We start from the raw sequence: 20,617 nt of genomic DNA, 5'->3' as shown, positions 1-20,617 counted from the left end.
AGCTTCTTTAGTCAAACATATACTATACACGAGTCTCACACGTCATTTGCGCTTGATCGACGCGATCGAGGACAAAAGAGTTATACAAGAAAAAAAGGCAGATAGCTTTTTCAAAATAATTAGAGACATCAGCCTCTCGGCCGAGCCAACAAAGAGGATTAAGCTGTGTGTGTGTGTGTGTGTGTGTGTGTCTGTTTCGAGCCGCCCGGAATCCCCGCTTTTTCCAGTAAGACATCCAACTTTAATCGCTGCAAGCTCGTAATATATTCCCAAGCGCAACGATCACGCGGACACGGCGCTGCAGCAGCAGCAGCAGCAGCATCAGCCTAGGCGGCGGCACAGAGCGAAGAAGAATCAGCGGCTCGATCGATCGACGACGAGCGCGCGCCGCGACCCGGCGCCTGCCTACACTCCCTCTCTCTCTCTCTCTCTCTCTCTCTCTCTCTCTCTCTCTCTCTCTCTCTCTCTCTCTCTCTCTCTTTCTCTCTGAGCCACTACTCTGCAGATGTACAGCGCGAGCCACCGCAAGCTCCGTCCACACCGGACAGCTGCGCGAGCTTTCTCTTCTTTTTTCCTCCCAATTAATGCAGCGTCTCTAGACGCCTCGCCTCGCGTACGTCGTCGTCGTCGGAGTATTGTTATTGTTATTATGACTCGGCAGGCGCGACACGAGGCGCGCTTAAAATTCAAAAGCTCCCGCTTAATGCATGCAAATCGCATGCGACGACTACGTCGACTCGCGCGAAGGAGAAACAATTTTATCGACGCGAGAATATCGAGTGCACCTCGCACCGCTGGTACACGTTGTAAGACGTATAGGAAATATATAGCGTATAAAAGCCAGAGGCCAGCTCGAGAGGCAAACAGACGTGATTCGCCGGGGATAGAGATAGGGTCATCCGCGCAGCTGTGCTCGCCGTCCCTCGCTCTCGAGGTCCTCGCCTCGCGTTGTCCATAGCGGCTGGAATGCTGATCTAAGAGTATGCGGTCGCAAGCGGCGTTCCTCTCTCTCTCTCTCTCTCTCTCTCTCTCTCTCTCTCTAGTCGAACACAGCACTACTCAAACCTTACCTGCAAGCTGCAGAGACGCGCGTGCGGTGCGGTTAGGCTGCAACTCCGGAGATATGCTGAGCACGCCGAGCGTCTGACATCGAGAATTATGCAAATGTTGTGCGAACGGGCCTCTATATACATCTATATAGACTGCATAGAGAGAGAGAGAGAGAGAGAGAGAGAGAGAGAGAGAGAGACGGAGATAGTTGCTGAGTGCGCTGCTAGCGATTATTGCATCGCGAGAGAAGCTCCCGAGACGTCGTCGCAGCCGGGCCGACTATTGTTATATACCTAAACTTCTTGCAGCAGCTGCTGCGAGAGAGAGAGAGAGAGAGAGAGAGAGAGAGAGAGAGAGAGAGAGAGAGAGAGAGAGATTTCAATCAGATCGGCATATTTCGCGCCGCGATCAAAAGCCAAAGCTACTGCCTCGAGTGGTCCGCACTCGAGGACATATTGCGCGCCCCAATACGGATATATGCGCACCGCATCGTGTGTATGTGCGGCGGAACGAACGATCCTTACCAAACACTCGAGTCCGGACAATTTCCTAGCTCTATTGCTTCCACTCTCTCTCTCTCTCTCTCTCTCCCCTATCTCTGTCTTGCACAGCCAGCTGCTTTTTTCGAGGCGAGTATCAAGGACGGCGTCGAGGCAATTTTCCATTTTTTTTTTCGAGGAATCCGTGCCGCGTTGATGGATCGTTATGCGGACGGAAGAGAGAGGTCAGTTTTAATTGGAAGGCTAGGGGGTGCGCTAATATCGTGTGTCGGCGCTTCGAGAAGCCGAAAAAAGCGAAGCTTTCGGTTACTTTGATATCTCGTTAAATTCCGCTCGTTTGTCTTGATTAGCGCGCTTGATTTGAATGCGAATATAAATACACTGAAAAAAAAACAGCCATTTTAACTGAACTCGCACCAGTAATCCGTCATTGTACGAAGACTCGCCAAAACTACCAGTGGCACACCGTTGTTTTTACTGAACTGTCGTTACGGTGGCAGAACGGTTGAAACTACCGGACTTTACAGCGGAAACGACTGTGTTTTTTTTCAGTGTACATCACACACAAATATACATAACAGTCGTCTCCTAACTAACGTTTTAAAGCCGCGTCTATATCGAAACGTCGCCTACGCGCGACTTCTTTATGCAAAACAACGAACTCGAAATAAAGTAAACAAAGACGGATAAAGTAAACGAGGGAGCTTTGCGCGAAAAAATCCCCCCCCCCCCACGACTTCCTCCCGCGGCTCTACGAACACGAACGAGGCGAAACAGTGGCGCGGCGCGAAAAAAGGAGTCCTGCGAGAGAGAGAGAGACGCAAGCATCGAAACGAGCGCTTTCGAAGTTATGAGTTTCTCTCTCTCTCCCTCTCTCTCTCTCTCTCTCTCTCTCCGTCGACCACCGCAACTTATAAGAAGACCTTCTCGCTTTCTCCAACACAGAGAGAGAGAGAGAGCCGCTCGTTGATTGCATTCGGGGCGATATTGTCGTCGGGGCAACCGACCGCGAAAAGAGTCGTTCCCTCTCTCTTTCTCTCTCTCGTGAACGGCAACTCGTTAAAGAAGTTGTAGCCTCGCACCAGCGGACAGCAGCAGCAGCAGCAGACAGAGAGAAAGCGTCGATTCGCGCGCAACTCGCGCCCCGCGCACACAAAAGCTCCGGGCGCGCAGATAGTCCCTCTCGGAAAACTTTCGTTTGCGCGAGAGCTTCCCTACCACTATATATACATCCGCGAGTGTATATATAAATGTATAAGGCGTCTTTATGTATCTATCTGGATCTCGGAGCTTGCGAGCAAGCGCTCGGAGCTTTTGTGCTCTGCAAGAGAGAGAGAGAGAGAGGGAGAGAGAGAGACAGAGAGAAGGGTGTAGACGTTACGCGCCGATGCTCGCTGGCGCTCGCGACGATTTACGCGATAATTTTGCTAAATTTTACGCGGAACTGCCGCGTTATATACACACACCGTGACTCCTCTCCTTTTGTTCCAGTGGCGAGCGCCGGCTGTTGTTGTTTCTGTTTTTCGAGCTGAATAAGCACGCTCTTCCTATACCTCTCGCGGGCTTCGGTGTGTCGCAGTGGAGAAATAATTGTTAGGACTTATCTTTCGCGTGTATATGTGTGTGTGTATGTGTGTGTATATATATATATATATATATATATATATATATATATATATATATATATATATATATATATATATATATATATATATATATATATATATATATATATATATATATATATATATATATATATATATATATATATATATATATATATATATATATATATATATATATATATATATATGCGCGGGTATGGGGCGCGTGTATCACGAGAGCAGGAAGAAAGCTCGCGTTTAGAGAGATTGCTTTCTGTCTTTCTCTCTCTTATTCTGCTGCTTCTTCGCGTTTTTTCGCCGACGAAATATCGTAACGAATACGCGGTAGAACACGCGATAAGGAAATAATTAAGTTCCGTTTGCGCAGTGCGCGCGCAGCGGATAATCCGCGCGGCTCGAGAGACTTATCGCGCGTCGGCTCCGCTTTGAATTGGAGCGAAACGGAAGATAGGCTTTTTGACGCGGAGTTTTCACGACTGTGAAACGACGAGTGTATTATATACAGTGAGATCGTTTTAAACGATAGCAAACGAATCCGCAGTGCTCTTCTCGAGCCCTTTGCATGTTTCAAAGCAATAACATGTATAACTCTTTTGTCGTTATTAAGTGTCGAGAGCGTCGAGGTCTAGAACAAAGAACACATTATTATACGACATCATATCTTCACGACAAACGTACTTTTCTCTCATCATGTTCAAACTCGAACAGACAAAACGAAAGAAAAAAAAATCAAACTGCCATCGATATGTCTCCTGAGAAATGACTGATTTGTAAAGAGGGGCTCTATTGTTTTTGCCCTTAGATGGGCCGGCCATTGTCCGGGTAAACCTGTTTGTGCGAAGCATTGCCACAATAAGTGACATCAAGATGGTAAGTATTATTGAACGAAATGCTAAGCAAGCAAACTGTCAACCAAAATGAATCTAAACCCACTGCAATATAACTTAAAAGAATAATAATTGATATTATATACCATAAACAAGCAAGCATAAGCAAGCGCATATACATAGAACGTTAAAGAATGTGTACGATAACTAATGCCAGAGTATAAACATAGCCTGTTTACACCTTTTCTTTGGTTTTTTTCCCTCTACACATATAAAACTGCGAATAAACGTGTATACTAAAATAAACAATTATAAACGAAAATGCAGCTTTCCGACTTCTCTCGCAGCTGGCATATGCATATATCCACGTATACATACCGCGAACGTAGTATATAGCCCGCGAAGTTGAGTTTTTTCGCATATATTATACATTGCCCGTGCTCTCTTCTCTTTTGTTCTTTTACATATATACATACGTATTATACATATATTTATGTCTATCCCATTTGTATATTATACATTGCTATTACATTATATCTTACTGTTGAATATGATATGAGCATAAATATTATATATATTATATTATATACATATCAAGCATCGTACATGATATCGCAACCATTTATTTATACATATACATAATTATATACAGTAGGCGCAATAGCATATTATATCCATGAAAGTACATACCCCTTAGGGTGTAGCGTATATCCGTCATAGTAAATCCCTTATGATTTTTTTCTCTATTTTTTTTTTTTGGAAACCTCGTATTTAATATACTGACTTGCCAGAACTCAACCGATGCAACCGATTGACCGAGTTCAGAGACAATCATCCACGTATACGACACATCAGACACACACACACACACACGCACACACACGAACGTATAAACGAACACACGACGACGGCAAGAAAGAAAGAGAGACGTCGACTGTATAAGCCAGCGTAGAACACAGAAGTATACAAAGAAGTACATAAGCGGAATAGTGCCAGTAGCAGAGGCAAAAAAACATCTCTGAGGGTCGCAACTGACCTGAGACATTGTCAACTCGCTGCTCTCTCTTTCTCTTTCTTTTGCACGTATAAACTCGCTACTTTTTTCTTTTTTTTTCTTTCTCCACATTCCTCCTACACACGCGGGAGAATAGTCTTTTTTGGATCAGAAAACGCACATACACACGGAACAGAATGCGCACACGTTGATTTCTCTGATACTCCCGAGCATTGTGTACGTAATGCATCGTTTTTGACACAGATACGCATATGTATACGACTGCGCCTCTACATTTATATATACATACATTACCTCCCGATTGATCATCAGCTTGAGCCCCCAGCATATATAGTTAGAATAGAGAAGCAGGCATGCGGCATTTCAGCTTGTTTTATTGACCAGAATCATCGAAGTACGATGATGATGACGAGTGAACGCACATATACATGAGCATAATGTCCCAGCGAGTGCAGAAGAATGAGTGTATATAATAATGCTGCTTGCCAGGGCGACGTCGAATCGGAATATGTATATAATATACAAATACTCGCTCGCGCGAAAACTGTATACTCTCCCGACAGCGAAGACATCCTTTGAGTAATCAGTCGCGTCGCCCCGACAAGCCGTAGGCCACGAAGGGTTGTCTATAGATACGTTGTATACTATACGACCCCTCTATACACACACTTACACACATACACGATACACGCCTGTATTATATATACATCAACACATGTCCTGACAAACACCAGAAATGCATTATACCTCCATTACCACCTCCTACAGCAGGCGCTCGCGCGATATTTCGTCGTCATTTGGCCTAACAAGACACACGTCTCCTGTGAACATGCAACCACGGCTTCTATACTCACACACACACACACACACACACCCCGTCATCTTATTCCTTCGGAGATCTCAGCTTACTTTTGAATCCTCCGCAGCCCTGACTCAAGTGTCAGTCGCCGACGACACGCAGGCAACCTCATAGTCGTCGACCTACTCTCGCCCAGAGATCATCTCTCTTCCTGTATTAGCAGAGCTGCTTCGAGCATATGTGTATACGCGCAGGACATGATACAGTCATTTCCTTCGAACCCTTTTGTCGCGACTCTTATGCACTGGTGTACTGTGTACATACTCCGAGAGTATACTCTACACACACCCACACACACGCGCAGCCGCCGGATATAACGCGTCAAACGCTCCATTTAGTGTGCGCAAGTCTCGAGTCAATTAGCCTCGTCCGCCGTTGATCAACGTTTCAGCGGAGATATAAATTTTCACGAAATGCGCAGCTGCTTCTTTTTTTCCAGCTCTCCGGGACGAATTAACGAGTCCGCGACTTTGTTTGCCCGGGCCTTGTTTTTCCACGCTCATTTCATCAGTCCTATCGCCTCGTTAAACGTTGAAAAAAAAAAAAAAATACGCCACTGGATCTCCACAGCAGCTAGCGTCGAAACGAGCTTTTTCCGGCAACGTACAGAGAGAAAGTGTGCGCCGGTATATAAATCGCCGCGCGAATGACTACGACTGCCGGTTTTTTTCGATTGCGTGCGCGAGCTGACGAGGTGCTTTGAGGCTTGCTATACACTATAGAGTTTTACGAGCGCGTGTCGCTCTTTACTACTTACTATCGCGACGCGCCGACGACTTCTCGTTCAGTTTTAAGTAGGACTGCAGCACGACTCCGTTAAGTAGTAACGGACTTACGTGCGCGCGCGCGATCCCTATAGCTGCTGCAGTAGTATCGGGCATCAAAAATTCAGGAACAGAGGAGGAGAGAACGTTAACGACTTGCCAGGCAGTTCTCGTGGAGTAACGCGCGCAGGAAAGGACGTATCAATTACGTCGACTAATCGCGAGTACACAGAGAGCTGTTTGCTCGTAGCGCACGCGAATGAAAAATATTGATTCGCGCGGGAGCTGAAAACTTTGCTATGAGGGAAAAAAAGGGGAAGAAACGCGATTAATCCCGTAGTTCCGGGAAGACCGACCGCTCACGGGATTTAATTACCATCTGCTTACGCACGGCCAAATATTTAAGAAAAAAGTTTAATTACTTTCATTTCTATGTAGCTAGCGCGTACGTATATCTACCAGAGAGAAAGAGAGAGAGAGAGAGAGAGAGAGAGAGAGAGAGAGCTGGCTGTAAAGCGAACTATCTCGTATATAAAGGCGAAACTCGTGAAGTTCAGTTACGCGTGTTTCGGTACCCTATACATCACGAGCTGGGCAAAAAAGTCGCCTGGGAAATTAATTCCGCGAAGGTCCGATGATACATTCCGAGATATTTTCGCACCTTTAACGGCAGCGCATCAAATCCGAGCCGCGGGAGAAAAAGCCGAGATCGAGCGCGGCTGCATTCGGCTCTGATGTCCGTGACCCGGTTTCGTGCGGCTATGAATTGCTGAATATACCATGTCTCTCTCTCTCTCTCTCTCTCTCCCACCCTCGTCTTTATCAAAGTCGCGGCCAGCGTCGTCGTCGGGCAAAAAGTAGGTCACTAGACGATCTTTCGCTCCACGCACATGGCCGTTTCATCAATGAGGAAATTGAATAAGCCGCCCAGGCTGCACTGCTGCTATCGAGAGATATATTTCTTTATAGGATATACGCGCCAGAGCCTCGCGAGTACGTATAAAAGTTCTTTCGTGACGTGTGTGTTGCATTTGCCTAAGCTTGTTTATACACGACGTTGGATTTTTCGAGGAATGTAGGTATGATTCTATTTTTAGAACCGCGAGAGAGAAGTATATCGTCTCGTGCTTCCGAACGCATTCATACACGGAAATCAGTCAATATACGCGAGACAAACGCAATAAACAGGCAGCTCGCCGCGGCGGGAATTATGAAAAACGCGCGGCGCATATTTCACGAGCTCGCCGGATAGTTTTTCCCCGCGTCGCGTTATATCTTTGTTATGTACAAGCGATCGCGCGCATATTTTTGCATTTAGCTCGCGCGCACGCGCGGCTGCGAATAAATTGGCCAAGCGGTGAATTTTTCGCGGTATAAACACGCGCCGTACATACTTAATTATTGTACGAGCATAAATACACCGGCTCCGATATTTTCCTCCCATACGCACAGCACTGCACGCGTCGACGTACATATTTCGCGCATTGATATTCGCCGCGTGTGAAAATATATCTAACACAGAGTCGTCACGTCCCGAGCTTTTTTTCAACAATTCCCGAGCTTGCGCTTCGAATCGCAGTGGTGCTCGGCGGGGGAGGATCGAGAGAGCTCGATAAATGGCTAATGGACTACTGCTCCTCGCGCACGTGCCGATCGATCGTCCTCCCAGCAGCATCAGCCGCGTCTTTTCGCCCGGCGCTCGTGTGCAAGAAACGTGTGCTCGTCAAAAATCGAGCAACCGCGAAAATTACATCGAGGTATGTAGGGAGAGAGCCTGCAGCAGCGCACACGCCCACGCAGGGCAATCTTGTTACGGAGCCGAGCTGCGAACCACTCGGTAATTTCGTTTTCGACCGGCAGCCCTTTGACCGAGTGCGCCGATCCTCTGTGCGCGACGTGACGCTAGATAGATAGATAGATAGAGAGAGAGAGGGAGAGCCGCGCGCGTGTGTGCGTACACGTATACTTTGGAAAATTCCATTGTACCGTAGATAGTCGAGGTAGTGTGTATATCTGCGCCGAGGAATATAATGGAGTCGTTAATGGCAGGGAGGTCGCGCGATAATTAAATGCAGCGCCTATCGAGTTAATGCGCCGCCCTCCGAGGCTCGGCCGCTCTGTTTTTATACGCGCGCGGCTTTGTCGTGCGCCGCCGCAGGACAATATTGCACCTGCAGAGAGGAGCTTTCTTCTCCGTCTCGTAAAATATCGAGCTGCGATCGTAAACCCCCCTCGAATATTTTCCACGCGGCCTCGAAAATTCACGCGAGAAAGACAGAGAAAGCTCGCAATCGGCTGCAATTAATCAATACCCCGAGTCTCGTCGGCGCACACACAACCAGTCCTGGCTCTCTCTCTCTCTCTCTCTTCATTCAAACGGACCCGGCGACGCCGACACACATAAAATTTTACGAGAGAGCCCACACGCCGCTCCGAAATAAAAGGCGAGTATAGGCGAACAAAGCGGAGCGCAGTATGTGCGCCGCCGCTGTGTAAAATCGAAGCGCGCGGACGCAGTAACGAAATTAACTTCCATTAAATCCAATCAGGCGCAGTGTGTGTCTGGCGGCCGAGAAAAGCCATGTTTTGCAGCTTGCGAAAATTCGCGAAACCGTAACGCTCGCGATTTTCCCCAGCGGCCGTTATATAGTATATACTGCTGGGAGGGTTTGCGCAAAGATGCGCCAGCTCTCTCGCGCGGGGATTACCCTCGGTAATCCGCAACGCGCGTATTTCGCGTGCTCGATAAGTTGCCGCCGCGGGAAGTTGAGGGAATTACGGCCCCGGTATGTTGCGCAGCCGGAAGCTTTCGAATTTTAACAGCTATATACGTGTCTTGTATTTTTTCGCGCGGGAGATTCAAATTCCCAGCGCAAAATCGGCCATAAATCTCGCGCGTCCAGTTTAGCGGAAAAGGAATTTCGATTTTTCAATCGTCGAGCGATACATCACACCGCGTCGAGTTAACAAACTCCCGAGACATTCTCGACTGAGCATCAAGATCTTTCTCTCGCGTCGCGGACGGAGATATCGCAGGATAGGACAGAACTGCGAAAGAAATGCGGGACGATTTATCGCCCCGAGTAAAATCTCCGAGCGGAAAACGATCAATCGAGATCGAAAGCTTGCGCCCGGCGCAAGGGAGATGTACGTATTATCGCGGGGCGTAAAACAAAGCGACGCGAGCGTATATGAGGCGATATTGCGCTGCTGCTAATTGTAGTAGTAGTCGTCGCCTCGTATACTTTATGGCGATTGGCTCTATATATTTTTTCCTTGAAAGAGAATTAGCTTTAAATTTCGACAGATAAACGCGAAAACAGCCGCGACCATTATTATACCCCGAGAGCGCATTATATCCATCCGAAAATCGATCGGTCGGTCCAATCTACACACGCGCAACGCTCGACAATAAAAGTTAAAAGCCAGCTATAGCGGAACCGAAGGAAATTAGAGCGCGCGACGCTCTATTAGAGCGTAAACCGCGTATATAACCGAGCTGCAATTTGTCGAGATGCTCGCGCGACATGAAGGAAGCGAGAGCCAAAAGCGCGTTACAGTCCGGTATTTCCTCTTCATTATACATAAGCGCCGCGCAAGCCCGCATATGGGGCTTTTCGCGCTTCATACCGTAACGAGTTTGCGCGGCACAAAGCTCGCGATCGCGCGCGGACAAAAAACTACATATAGAGGGAAAAGGCAACGTGTATAATTCCCAGGGCTATTTACTGTTTTACGCGCGCACTTTTCTCTCGCTCTATATCTCCCGGTTCTTCGCCCTCCCGTGTATGTACGTGTGTGTGAATCTCTACGTGCATATGCGGAGAGAGACACTACGGCACGGATTTAGCTCGGCTCCCTCTCTCTCTCTCTCTCTCTCGCAGCGCGTAAAACGCGCGCTCGCGGATAAAGATGCGGTCGCGCACCGCGAGCTTTTGTGCAGCGGCGCGAGGCAATCTGCGCGGGCGCGTATACGCGACAAAACTATATACGAGTTTGTATGTACGGCATGGAGTAGTACAGGACGCAGGGGCGGGGGGGGGGGGATACGTCGACTCGACGCCCTCCTGGCTATTGTACCCGGGCGCGCGGATATCGCGCGCCGCCTCGTTGTTCGCGGGAATTAACGCGAATTTTCACGAGCCTTTACTGCAGCGTCGAGAGGGAGAGAGAGAGAGAGAGAGAGAGAGCTAGCTTCTGCGGCCGGAGTTTTTACCCGTTGTTATGCGGAGAGATGCGCACTTTCGCGTATTATACGGAGGTACCGCGCCTCGCTTTGTTTCCACGGAGGAATTTTAGCTTGTTGCGTGTATTAGTGCGCTGAACGGCCGGATTTTTCTTCTTTTTTTGGTGCTCGACTAATTCTCTCTCTCTCTCTCTCTCTCTCTCTCTCTCTCTCTCTCTCTCTCGTTCAGGTGGGTGGGGTCATCGGCCGGGAGATTCTCTCGGAAACGGCTATTATACGCGAAAATCGTCGCGGATATTTTTATTGAGTCGTATATTAAGGAGAGATACGAGTGGCCTTAAATATACTACATACACAAGGCTATATTTATTGCGAGATTGATCGCCGGTGGGGGCAGTAAAAGCGCTCGCGCGCTCACTGATTTCTGAAATCTGATTGTCCGCGTTATACTGTACACTTAAACGGATCGGAGCGGATATTTATGACGCGAGATCCATCTCTCCCATCCGACCACACTCGCTCTTTACTACTTAAAAAATCACTCCGTAAAGTGGACTAATCTCCAGCCCATTTTGCTCTCCTGAAAACGTCTTTTGCTGAGAGAGATAGAGCCAACGACGACGCTCAATCTTATCTCTAAAGACCGCTTGAACTAATCGATAAATACACACATGCTCGTATAAGCCACCTGCTATTCCCGTAAATATCTCCCCCCCCCCCCTCTCTGCACGTACATAATACACACAGACAACGACGAGCGTACATAAAGTGTCGTCGTCGAGCCAATAAAACGCAATTTATTAGGGCGCACGTAGGCGAAAAAGAATTATATTTATACGCTCGCACAACACACACACACACACAGAGTCTGCTCTCGGCGAGCGTCGAGTTCGCGACTCCGATAAATGAAGCTCGTTAGATCGATCGAGCATAGGAATAAAAACGTGCATATATAGAGGTGGGTAGGAGGGACAAAAAACTAAAGCCGCCGGTCGACGGAAGAGAAAAATATATAGCCCCGACTGCAGGACGATCAGGGGTATATCGAGGGAAAGTTGCTGTAGCGTATACATTCTGTGTACATATCGCAAGATATTATAGGCGACGAAGGAAGAAGGGGAGGAGCGGCGACAGAAAATAAAAAGGAGGCTATAGATATACACACACACACGCGCACGCAGGCAGGCACACATATAAGAGAGCGAGCGAGAGTCGGAGCAAAAGGTACACAAAGAGCTGGGCAAAGAGATTTACGAGTTGCGGGTATAGGTGCAGTGTACTGCCGAGTATACGGGGAAGGGAATATGGCAAAAGTGCAGCTAGCTCTTTTTGTCTGTGTGTGTGTGTGTGTGTGCGTGCGTACGTGCGTGCGTGCGTGTGTGTGTGTGTGTAGGAGAGGGTAAAAATGTATCTCGCGCTCGCGCTATATATACGACGGCTCGCTCTCGCAGCTCGAGATTTATGGATTAAAGCGTGCGCCGCCGCAGCTTTGCGGCTTTAAAAATTATACGCAGACGATGTGCTCTCGATTCGATTATATAGATCGTCTCTATTGCGAAGAGGTGTGGGATATGTCCTTGTACGAGGAGAAATATTCACTGATCACCACCTACTACTATCTTACTCTGATGTCTCTCTGTGTCTGTTAAACAACAAAGCGCCGAGCATCACACATTATACTTACGGCTGACTGATTAATTTCTTGATTCTGTTTTATGCTATGTTAGATGGGCCCGCGGTTGTCCGTGTCAACATATTTGTTCGAAGTATCTCAAAAATAGATGACGTTACCATGGTAAGTCTGAATAAATGACACACGCCCCGAATATATTTTATATATACAACCCACTACTACTACGTGTATTGTAACCGAATTGTAATATACTAATCTATATATATATATCGCAGCTGTCGATCGGATTTTACATTGTTATTATACTATAAAATATACAAGATGTGTCTGTCAACTATTCAACACGTATATTTGCAGTTACACGCATATCACACGTATATAAATATATGATAACAATGCTGGGTGTTTACAACGTACCTCTATTGTTATTGATATCTATTGTATACTAACCACAGTGTGACACTTAATATTATATGACGTATTTTGTACATCTCTCTCACCACTTACTAACCAATCTAATTATGTATAGCGTGCATCATCGCCTCTCATCATCTCTCGCTCTCTGTGTCATCACCATCACTTATATTCTCTCTCTAGCTCTCTCATCATTAGTCATATCCGTCGATAAATAGCCGCTCAAGTGAGCATCCCGATACCTCACTGTCTAGAGCTTCGTCTCGTTCGTCTGTCTAGAGTATATATGTATATGTATATGTGTATATATATATATATATATATATATATATATATATATATATCACCGCCATATCACACTCACGATTATGTATAACACACACACATACTCGCCGTCCATTTTTATCTCGCAATATCAGCTCCCGCACTTGTGCGTGTATATCTCACAAACTCACTCACACACGCAGTCTATCACGTCGCCCAGGCATATATTTTATTATCATTATCTCTGATTCTCAGCTCTTTCACGTTATATCTACACACTTCGCACTCTATCTCACTCATCCATATTATACGCGCGCACCGACACTCGTCGCTCATAGACATATAGTCACATAGTCACATTCACGCAATCCTCTGTAGCCTTTCTCCCCGCCAACGTATATATATATGTATATATATATATATATATATATATATATGTATGTATATATATATATATATATATATATATATTATATATAATATATATATATATATATATATATATATATATATATATATATATATATATATATATATATATATATATATATATAATATATATATATATATAATATATTATATATATATATATATATATATATATATATATATATATATATATATATATATCCCGTGTCCTCCTCGGCTCCGCGCGTAGTTTCCTCTGTATCTAGTTCTCTCGCTCACTACGTGTTGTCTATCCATCTCTGTCTTTCATCGCTGAATACATCAGAGCCGCCGCCATTGCCGCCGCTCTGTGCCTGCTGCCTATATTCCCTCTCTGTGTATCTCCATCTCTCGCTACTGTCTATCTATAACCGCGTCGTCGTCGTCGTTTCGTACAGCCTTTTGTCCTCCCGTCCTGTGTATCCTCTCTATACCACCATATACGCAGACACGTGTATATATATATATGACAGATAGCGGTATAGTACATTCAACCGCCGAGAAATTACCACCACCACCACCAACTACAACAACTACAACAACTACAATAACAAGCGTTATATATTCCGATGTTCTATATGAGTATATATCAAATTTGTATATGCCTTGATTTTAATATGCGACGATTCGCTCGCAGTATGACGCCCGGCTATCTCGGCGCCGCGTGAGACCGTCTATTTCTATGTATATATACAAGCACATCCGTTATACGTGTGCAGTGGAATAAGAACTGGATCAACGCTCTCTCGCGGGGGGCGTCATGCTGCTGAAGGATCGCTAGATATATTACTATTATCATTATACCATTATTCTTATGTATATATACATATATATATATATATATACCTATATATAAAAATAGTACTGCTGTTTATTTCTTTTTTCTCGCTGTATTATATTAGTAGATTCGATGAATTTTTCTCTCTCGCTCTACTGCAAAATATTATGTATACGATATGCAGCGTATATACATATCACATCAAAACACGCTTGCCACACCCCTTGCACTAGGCCAGTATACAGTGCATATATACAATGTAGTATATAAATTTCGCTCAGTCAGCGAATGATTTGTCTCTCGCTCACTATATATACTGCCCCCCACTCCCACCCCTTCGGTGATGGTGTTAGGTCTCAATTACAATTACTCGCAAACGCAGCCGAACCTCGGCTCCTCTCTCTCTCTCCCTCTAAGGTTGCTACTGTGCGTTGTACGCGTATATGCTAGACCACCACACACACACACACACACACATGCACGCAGACCCGCAGACCCGCGACGCCTCAGCAATTAGCGTTCACACGGTTACGCAATTACGCGTTACCGCTTCGCGTGTGTGGCGGTATGTACGCGTGTGCCGCAGCCAGTGACCCCTACTGCCTGCGCTACATAACACACACACACACACACAGACACTCATTATGCATTATACAAGAGTATTCGCCGAGCACACGTGGTAGAGACGGTTTTCGGCGTGTCTGGTGGGCGACGTTTTGTGACATCGCCTTCGAATTATGCATATAATGTGAGAGCTGTGGATGCCTGTGTGTGTGTGTGTGGAGGGCAGCCATCAGAGAGAGGCTGAGGGAGCGACGAGAGTTATGTCCGATGCAAATGGACGATGCACGCATCAATTAGGAAGACACTTCTCGCGTTCGAGGGCCTGTGAAATTGCCGCGAACGTAATTATACGCGCTGACTCTGGCGAATATGACGTCGTGCAATTTTCAAAATCGACTCGTGCCCCGCGCACATATGCGCGAATGATTAATTCCAATTTGCGCGCGCGCGCCCGCTTGTATAATGTACGCAAAAATCGGTCTCCCGCCCCCTGTATAAGGGAGGGAGAGAGAAACCGAGCGAAATAACGCGATTTCCATTATACACATACCACGCCATTAATCGGAGAATGGAAATTATACGGATGCGCGCAAGGAATACCCGTATTATACTATATGCAGCGCGCACTTAGCCCCACTTATCCCCTTAGCCAAGATAGCCCTATAATAAGATAAATAGAGCTTTAATCGTCACTTAAACAGCACTTAAAGCTTTAGTCGCGGGGATATATTATACGCTGCGCATACACACACACACACACACACACACAGCAAGTAGAGGGATTAGAAGCGCGACGGCCTTGCGTCTCGGCGCCTATATATTTTCGAATGCTTAACAAGTGCGAAGCTCTTGCGCTCACGAGGCGGTCTACTGTGTGTGTATACGAGCGGCTCGATTGTTTGGACTGTCGATTGGACTTTAATTCTGAACTTTACGGCCGGCGGGGCTTAACCGAGAGTTTTGCAGAGCAAAACACGCCAGGATACGTAGTCTGTATTTTTCTCTCGGTATCCGTCGCGTGAATCGTCGCGATAATAGGATTCGATGTATCGTATATAGCTAGCGCAAACAGCTGGAATTCCGGATGATTTTCATATTAACGCTCAGCTCTCTCTCTCTCTCTCTCTCTCTCTCTCTCTCTCACGCGCGATACAGTCTAACGAGGTTATACTTGGCCTAGCGCGGGCGCAATCTCGAGCTTGCGGATAGCACACACGCGGGATCGAGTTTATATCTCACGGGGACGCCATTGTGTATGGCCAACGACTCGACTGTATATATGTATATATATATATATATATATATAGCGCACAGCTATACGTTTAAGAGGAGGAGGAGGACGGTTGGCGCGAGTACGCGTACACCTGGCGCGAGAATCGTATGCATAATATAATCCTCGTACACGGCGAAGCGCATACGCGCAGAGTCTTGTTTTCCGCCGATCAATCCGTTTTTCCCTCTCGTGTACGCGTCCCACAGAGCTGTATATAGCGAGCCTATATGTATTCGCGTTATATTCCACACAAGCGAGCGAGCGAGCGGCGTCATTAATCAAGCCCAATTAGGAGGGACGCCGAGCTTGCGACCGCAGTGTATTAGAGTGACAAATAACCATTTGACAAAATGTTTTCGCGCGCTACCGCCTGCCTCGGAGCATATATATGTACTTACACACACACACACACACACGCACGCGCGCGGGCATAACGCAGTGGGCACGTGCCGCGCGCATGATTGATTGCCGTTTCGTCGTCGTATAAGAGGTGTCGTCATCGCCGTCGCTTTCGACCCCCCCCCCCCCCCTCGTGGGACAGGGGAGGAAAAAAAAGCGCTTCCGCGTCGAATGGATGTGATATAAAATGGATCCGGGGCTGAGAGCGCTGAATCTCTCTTTCGAGCGCGATGATTGACCTCTATTCGCTTCTCTCTCCGGTGTATAGATAATGCGCTCGCGCGCGGGGCGGAGGCGTTAACAAATGGCCGATACATTGTGTGTCTGTGGGAGAGGACGTACCGCCAGACTCGATCATGAATTCCTGTTTACGGAACTGGCTGCAGCATAATGCGAGGAGGAAAAATTGATTCCGATCGCGTTAACGACGTCGCGCGAAATAGAGAAGCTTCCGCGCGGAGTGGCTTACTTCGGCCGATATGCGCATCTAGCGTCGTGCTGAAAAGAGAGAAAGCGAAAACAAAGAGGCTGCGGCCCGAGACAGCGAAAACAAGGGAGAAGAGAGCGAGAGAGCTGCAGTGTGGCGCACAATGAAAGATGAAGCGCGGAGCCCCCAGACAATAGCCATGGTCGATAGATAGAGCTTCGCGCATCATCCTCGCGTGTCCGTCCATCGGTTACTGGCGCTGGCTAGCCTAGACTACGTATAAGCAGGCCCGCATGTCAATTATCCGTGTAACGTCAGTCTTCCGCGCCTTTCGATCTCTATCTCCGTACACGCGCGCGCGACGAAAGCCCAGTAGGAAATCCGAGCGAGAGGGCTATTATACGGGCTGCATAATCGATTTGCGTCGCGTCGTGTGTGCATTGTTCCGAGCCCAGATTCTCCGAGTGTTGGAGAGAAAAAAATCGACGCCCGCACACTCGCAGCGGAGAGCGGGTCAGCAGCTTATCAATCACTCCCCCCCCCCTCTCTCTCTCTCTCTCTCTCTCTCTCGCGCGCGCTTGGACGATGATGAGGATGATTCGCTGCTCGATAACGCAGAAAAATGCGCGTCTCTCTGGCCCCGACGCGCGCGATCGCAATTTGGCTTTCATTGTCCCTCGGAATTGATCGGCCGACCCTCGCATACATATACACGCGCTCGTTTTCCTTATCGGCCGCCGACGAGAGTATAACGTTTATATTCCCTCTGATAGTCTGATGGGCTTTCCTTATTTATGCATTACGCGCGCTTTGTTCTCTCTCCGTCATCTTTATCGAGGGGACGTATACATAAGCTGCTGTAACGGCACTAATTTTACGATTACGCGCTCGTTCGAGTGCACGCAGCCCAGTCGTTACGTGCTAAGGATTGGCTGTACAGGTTGTATACGATGGGACGACGAAATCTGTTCGTTATCGACGAATCCGCAGCTTTCGTGTCGCCTACATATCTGATTCAATGCTGCGTCGAAAAGTGTAGCCCAAAAAGTTCAGGCCAAGCACACATGCTGTTTGATAATCGAATGTACAGAGAGCGTATATGTAGATAAAGGAGTTGTTGGTGCGAGGGGGAAAACAATAGATATTGGCGTATACAGCGGGCCGCGGCTCGAATCACGTTAATAATTGATATCCTACTGTTATGTTCTGTTCTGGACGACGATGTTCCGTGTGCGATCCGCCAGCGTGTATCGTATACATCAACATGTTTCTCCGCTCGATCAGCAAAATTCATGATTATTCCATGGTGAGTGCCTCAAATAACTATCCATCCAGCAAGGCCTTCCAGTATATGTCTATATATTATTATATATATATATATATCTCTCTCTATCTCCATATATATATATATATTTATACATATAAATATGATCGCACGCAGTGTTTGTCTATATACATTCTTATATGTATGTATGTATGCATATACACGCATATATAATATATATATATATATATTGTTGAAGTTCGATGTGTTACATGGATTATAATCGCCGGTCCGTGTAAAAGGGATTTATGGTATTTGCTGCTGCTGCAGCGCAAGAACTTTGTCTACCGGGCGTAGACGTTATATGTGTAAATCCGTTTTGGACGGCAGACGCATTCACTTGTTTTGTGTATACTGTAATCGGACGTCGCATTACTGTATCACGTTATAAATATACTATGAATATATAAATATATCGATATATGAAAATGGATGTGTGCTAAGTGTCGTTGTTTATCTACACAGCTCAATGAATAATACAACAATTCGATTGTCCATTGTATTTGAATGTCAAAGAGATGGAGTCCGGTTGCACACGTTCGTTATAACTCTCGAATTGGCTCTAAATCGTTGCAGGAAAGAAACGAATTAAAGTACAAGCGACGTTTCCAACCGCACTCTATACTCTTGAGAGAAGCTATATCTATGCATACATATGTATATCTTTGTATTAAAGAAGATATTGCGCGTACGAGTGCGCACCACTGATGCGCCGATGTATACAAGCTCGGCAGAAAGAGTCTAGAGGTCACACAAGGAATTAAAGTGTTCCTCCGCTGCTTTTCACTGCTTACCGCATCAGAAATATATAAGAAATATATATATATATATATATATATATATATATATATATATATAAAATTCCTTTGATGAAATTTCAGCTGCACAGCCAGAGATAGACTTCTTTGTACCTATATCTGTATATACAGTGCATACTTTAAAGGTCTCATTTATACGAAATTGAAACTTGCGTAGCGCAATGATGATGTGCGTGCACGAGAGAGCAAACGTATAATCAGGAGATTTTCTAGCGTTCTCTCGTTAAAATAAATTTCGCTTTGATAATTGGAGAGAAGGAAAAATAAAAACATATATTTCTCGCGCCTCGTCGTCTCTGTACGCACTCTTGGATCTCACTTGACCTTTAGATATTTTTGGAATTCACGCCATGTATATATATATATATATATACTTGTCGTTGGCTTTACACACACTCACACACTTTCTGCTCTCTATCTGTGTCCAAAGAAATTCACTGCGCTATATAACTGTGTGTGTGTAAGTGTTGTCTCGTTATGTATGTATATCTCGACGCGATGATTACGCGCATATATATTGTATGGGAAGAAACGTAACGAGGTTCGAGTTGACGATCTCTATGGCAAAATGTGTAATTTAACTTTGGCATTATATGGGAAAGTCCACTTGTTACAGAGTTAGGGATTTAGCCTTTGAATCGAGGCAACTTTGAGGAACCCTATATATATATATATATATATATATATATCCGCACACCAGTTGCGAATAACTTTCCATCTGGATTTAATCACGATATCGCGTGTATAACTAAATTTGGCAAATTGTTGACGCCGAGATAGCGAGCGAGCAAACTGGAATTATTAGCGAGTAAACGTTCCACGCACACGATGAGATATTATGGATTATTTTTCACGTAATTGCAAGCATCATAATGGCAAATATCGAGCACTATTATATTAGTAGGTCGTGACGAGCGAACTGGTCAAAACTGGTATTTCACTGTTGGCGCACGATACTGCAGCGTAACGTAATGCAGCTTGGCTGTGCTGATGAATATATTGCACATGAATATATATATGTATACAGCTCACGTTTTCAAAACACCACGTTATTATATATATATATATATATATATATTGGGCAATTGATTGTCTCTCTATATATCACATTAAGAACCTTGTATATCCGCAAGTTGCACGAGCGAGAGCAAACGAGACTCGACATCTCTCCACATTATGTTGCCGCATAACACTCCTGCGTGTATAATAAATGTTACTCGTGCGATATAACGCTTTCGTTGCCTGACGCTTCTCCTCTCTCACGACAGCCAGCTCCTTTGTCTTCCATACATCATGGCTTTTCTCTCTCTCTCTCTTTCTCTCTCGCACTTTTTCTCAGCAGCATCATCATCTTGGCTTGTAATTTCTCTTATTCTCCCCGGAGCTTCACCTCGTCACGCAGAATAGCATGCACTCGTCGATTCCTTCTCGATCGACGACATAATTGCGC

The 20,617-nt window shown here is 45.9% G+C and overlaps 1 protein-coding gene across 11 annotated transcripts in view; it reads left to right on the top strand.

The window, feature by feature from the left end:
- GluCl (glutamate-gated chloride channel) overlaps positions 1–20,617 on the top strand; it is a 57,562-nt gene that overhangs the window by 24,084 nt on the left and 12,861 nt on the right. For 5 of the 11 annotated variants that reach the window (XM_016984795.3, XM_008212938.4, XM_016984794.3 and 2 more), the window contains one exon: positions 3,978–4,045. The exons of 2 other annotated variants lie outside the window; for them this stretch is intronic. In XM_016984795.3, the coding sequence (XP_016840284.1) occupies positions 3,978–4,045 (68 nt within the window). 11 annotated transcript variants of the gene reach the window in all.

Source organism: Nasonia vitripennis, chromosome 4 (assembly GCF_009193385.2).
Source record: "Nasonia vitripennis strain AsymCx chromosome 4, Nvit_psr_1.1, whole genome shotgun sequence".
Taxonomy (NCBI): Eukaryota; Metazoa; Arthropoda; class Insecta; order Hymenoptera; family Pteromalidae; genus Nasonia; species Nasonia vitripennis.
The sequence above is the reverse complement of the archived record's forward strand: the minus strand, read 5'-3'. Positions and strand labels throughout refer to the sequence as shown.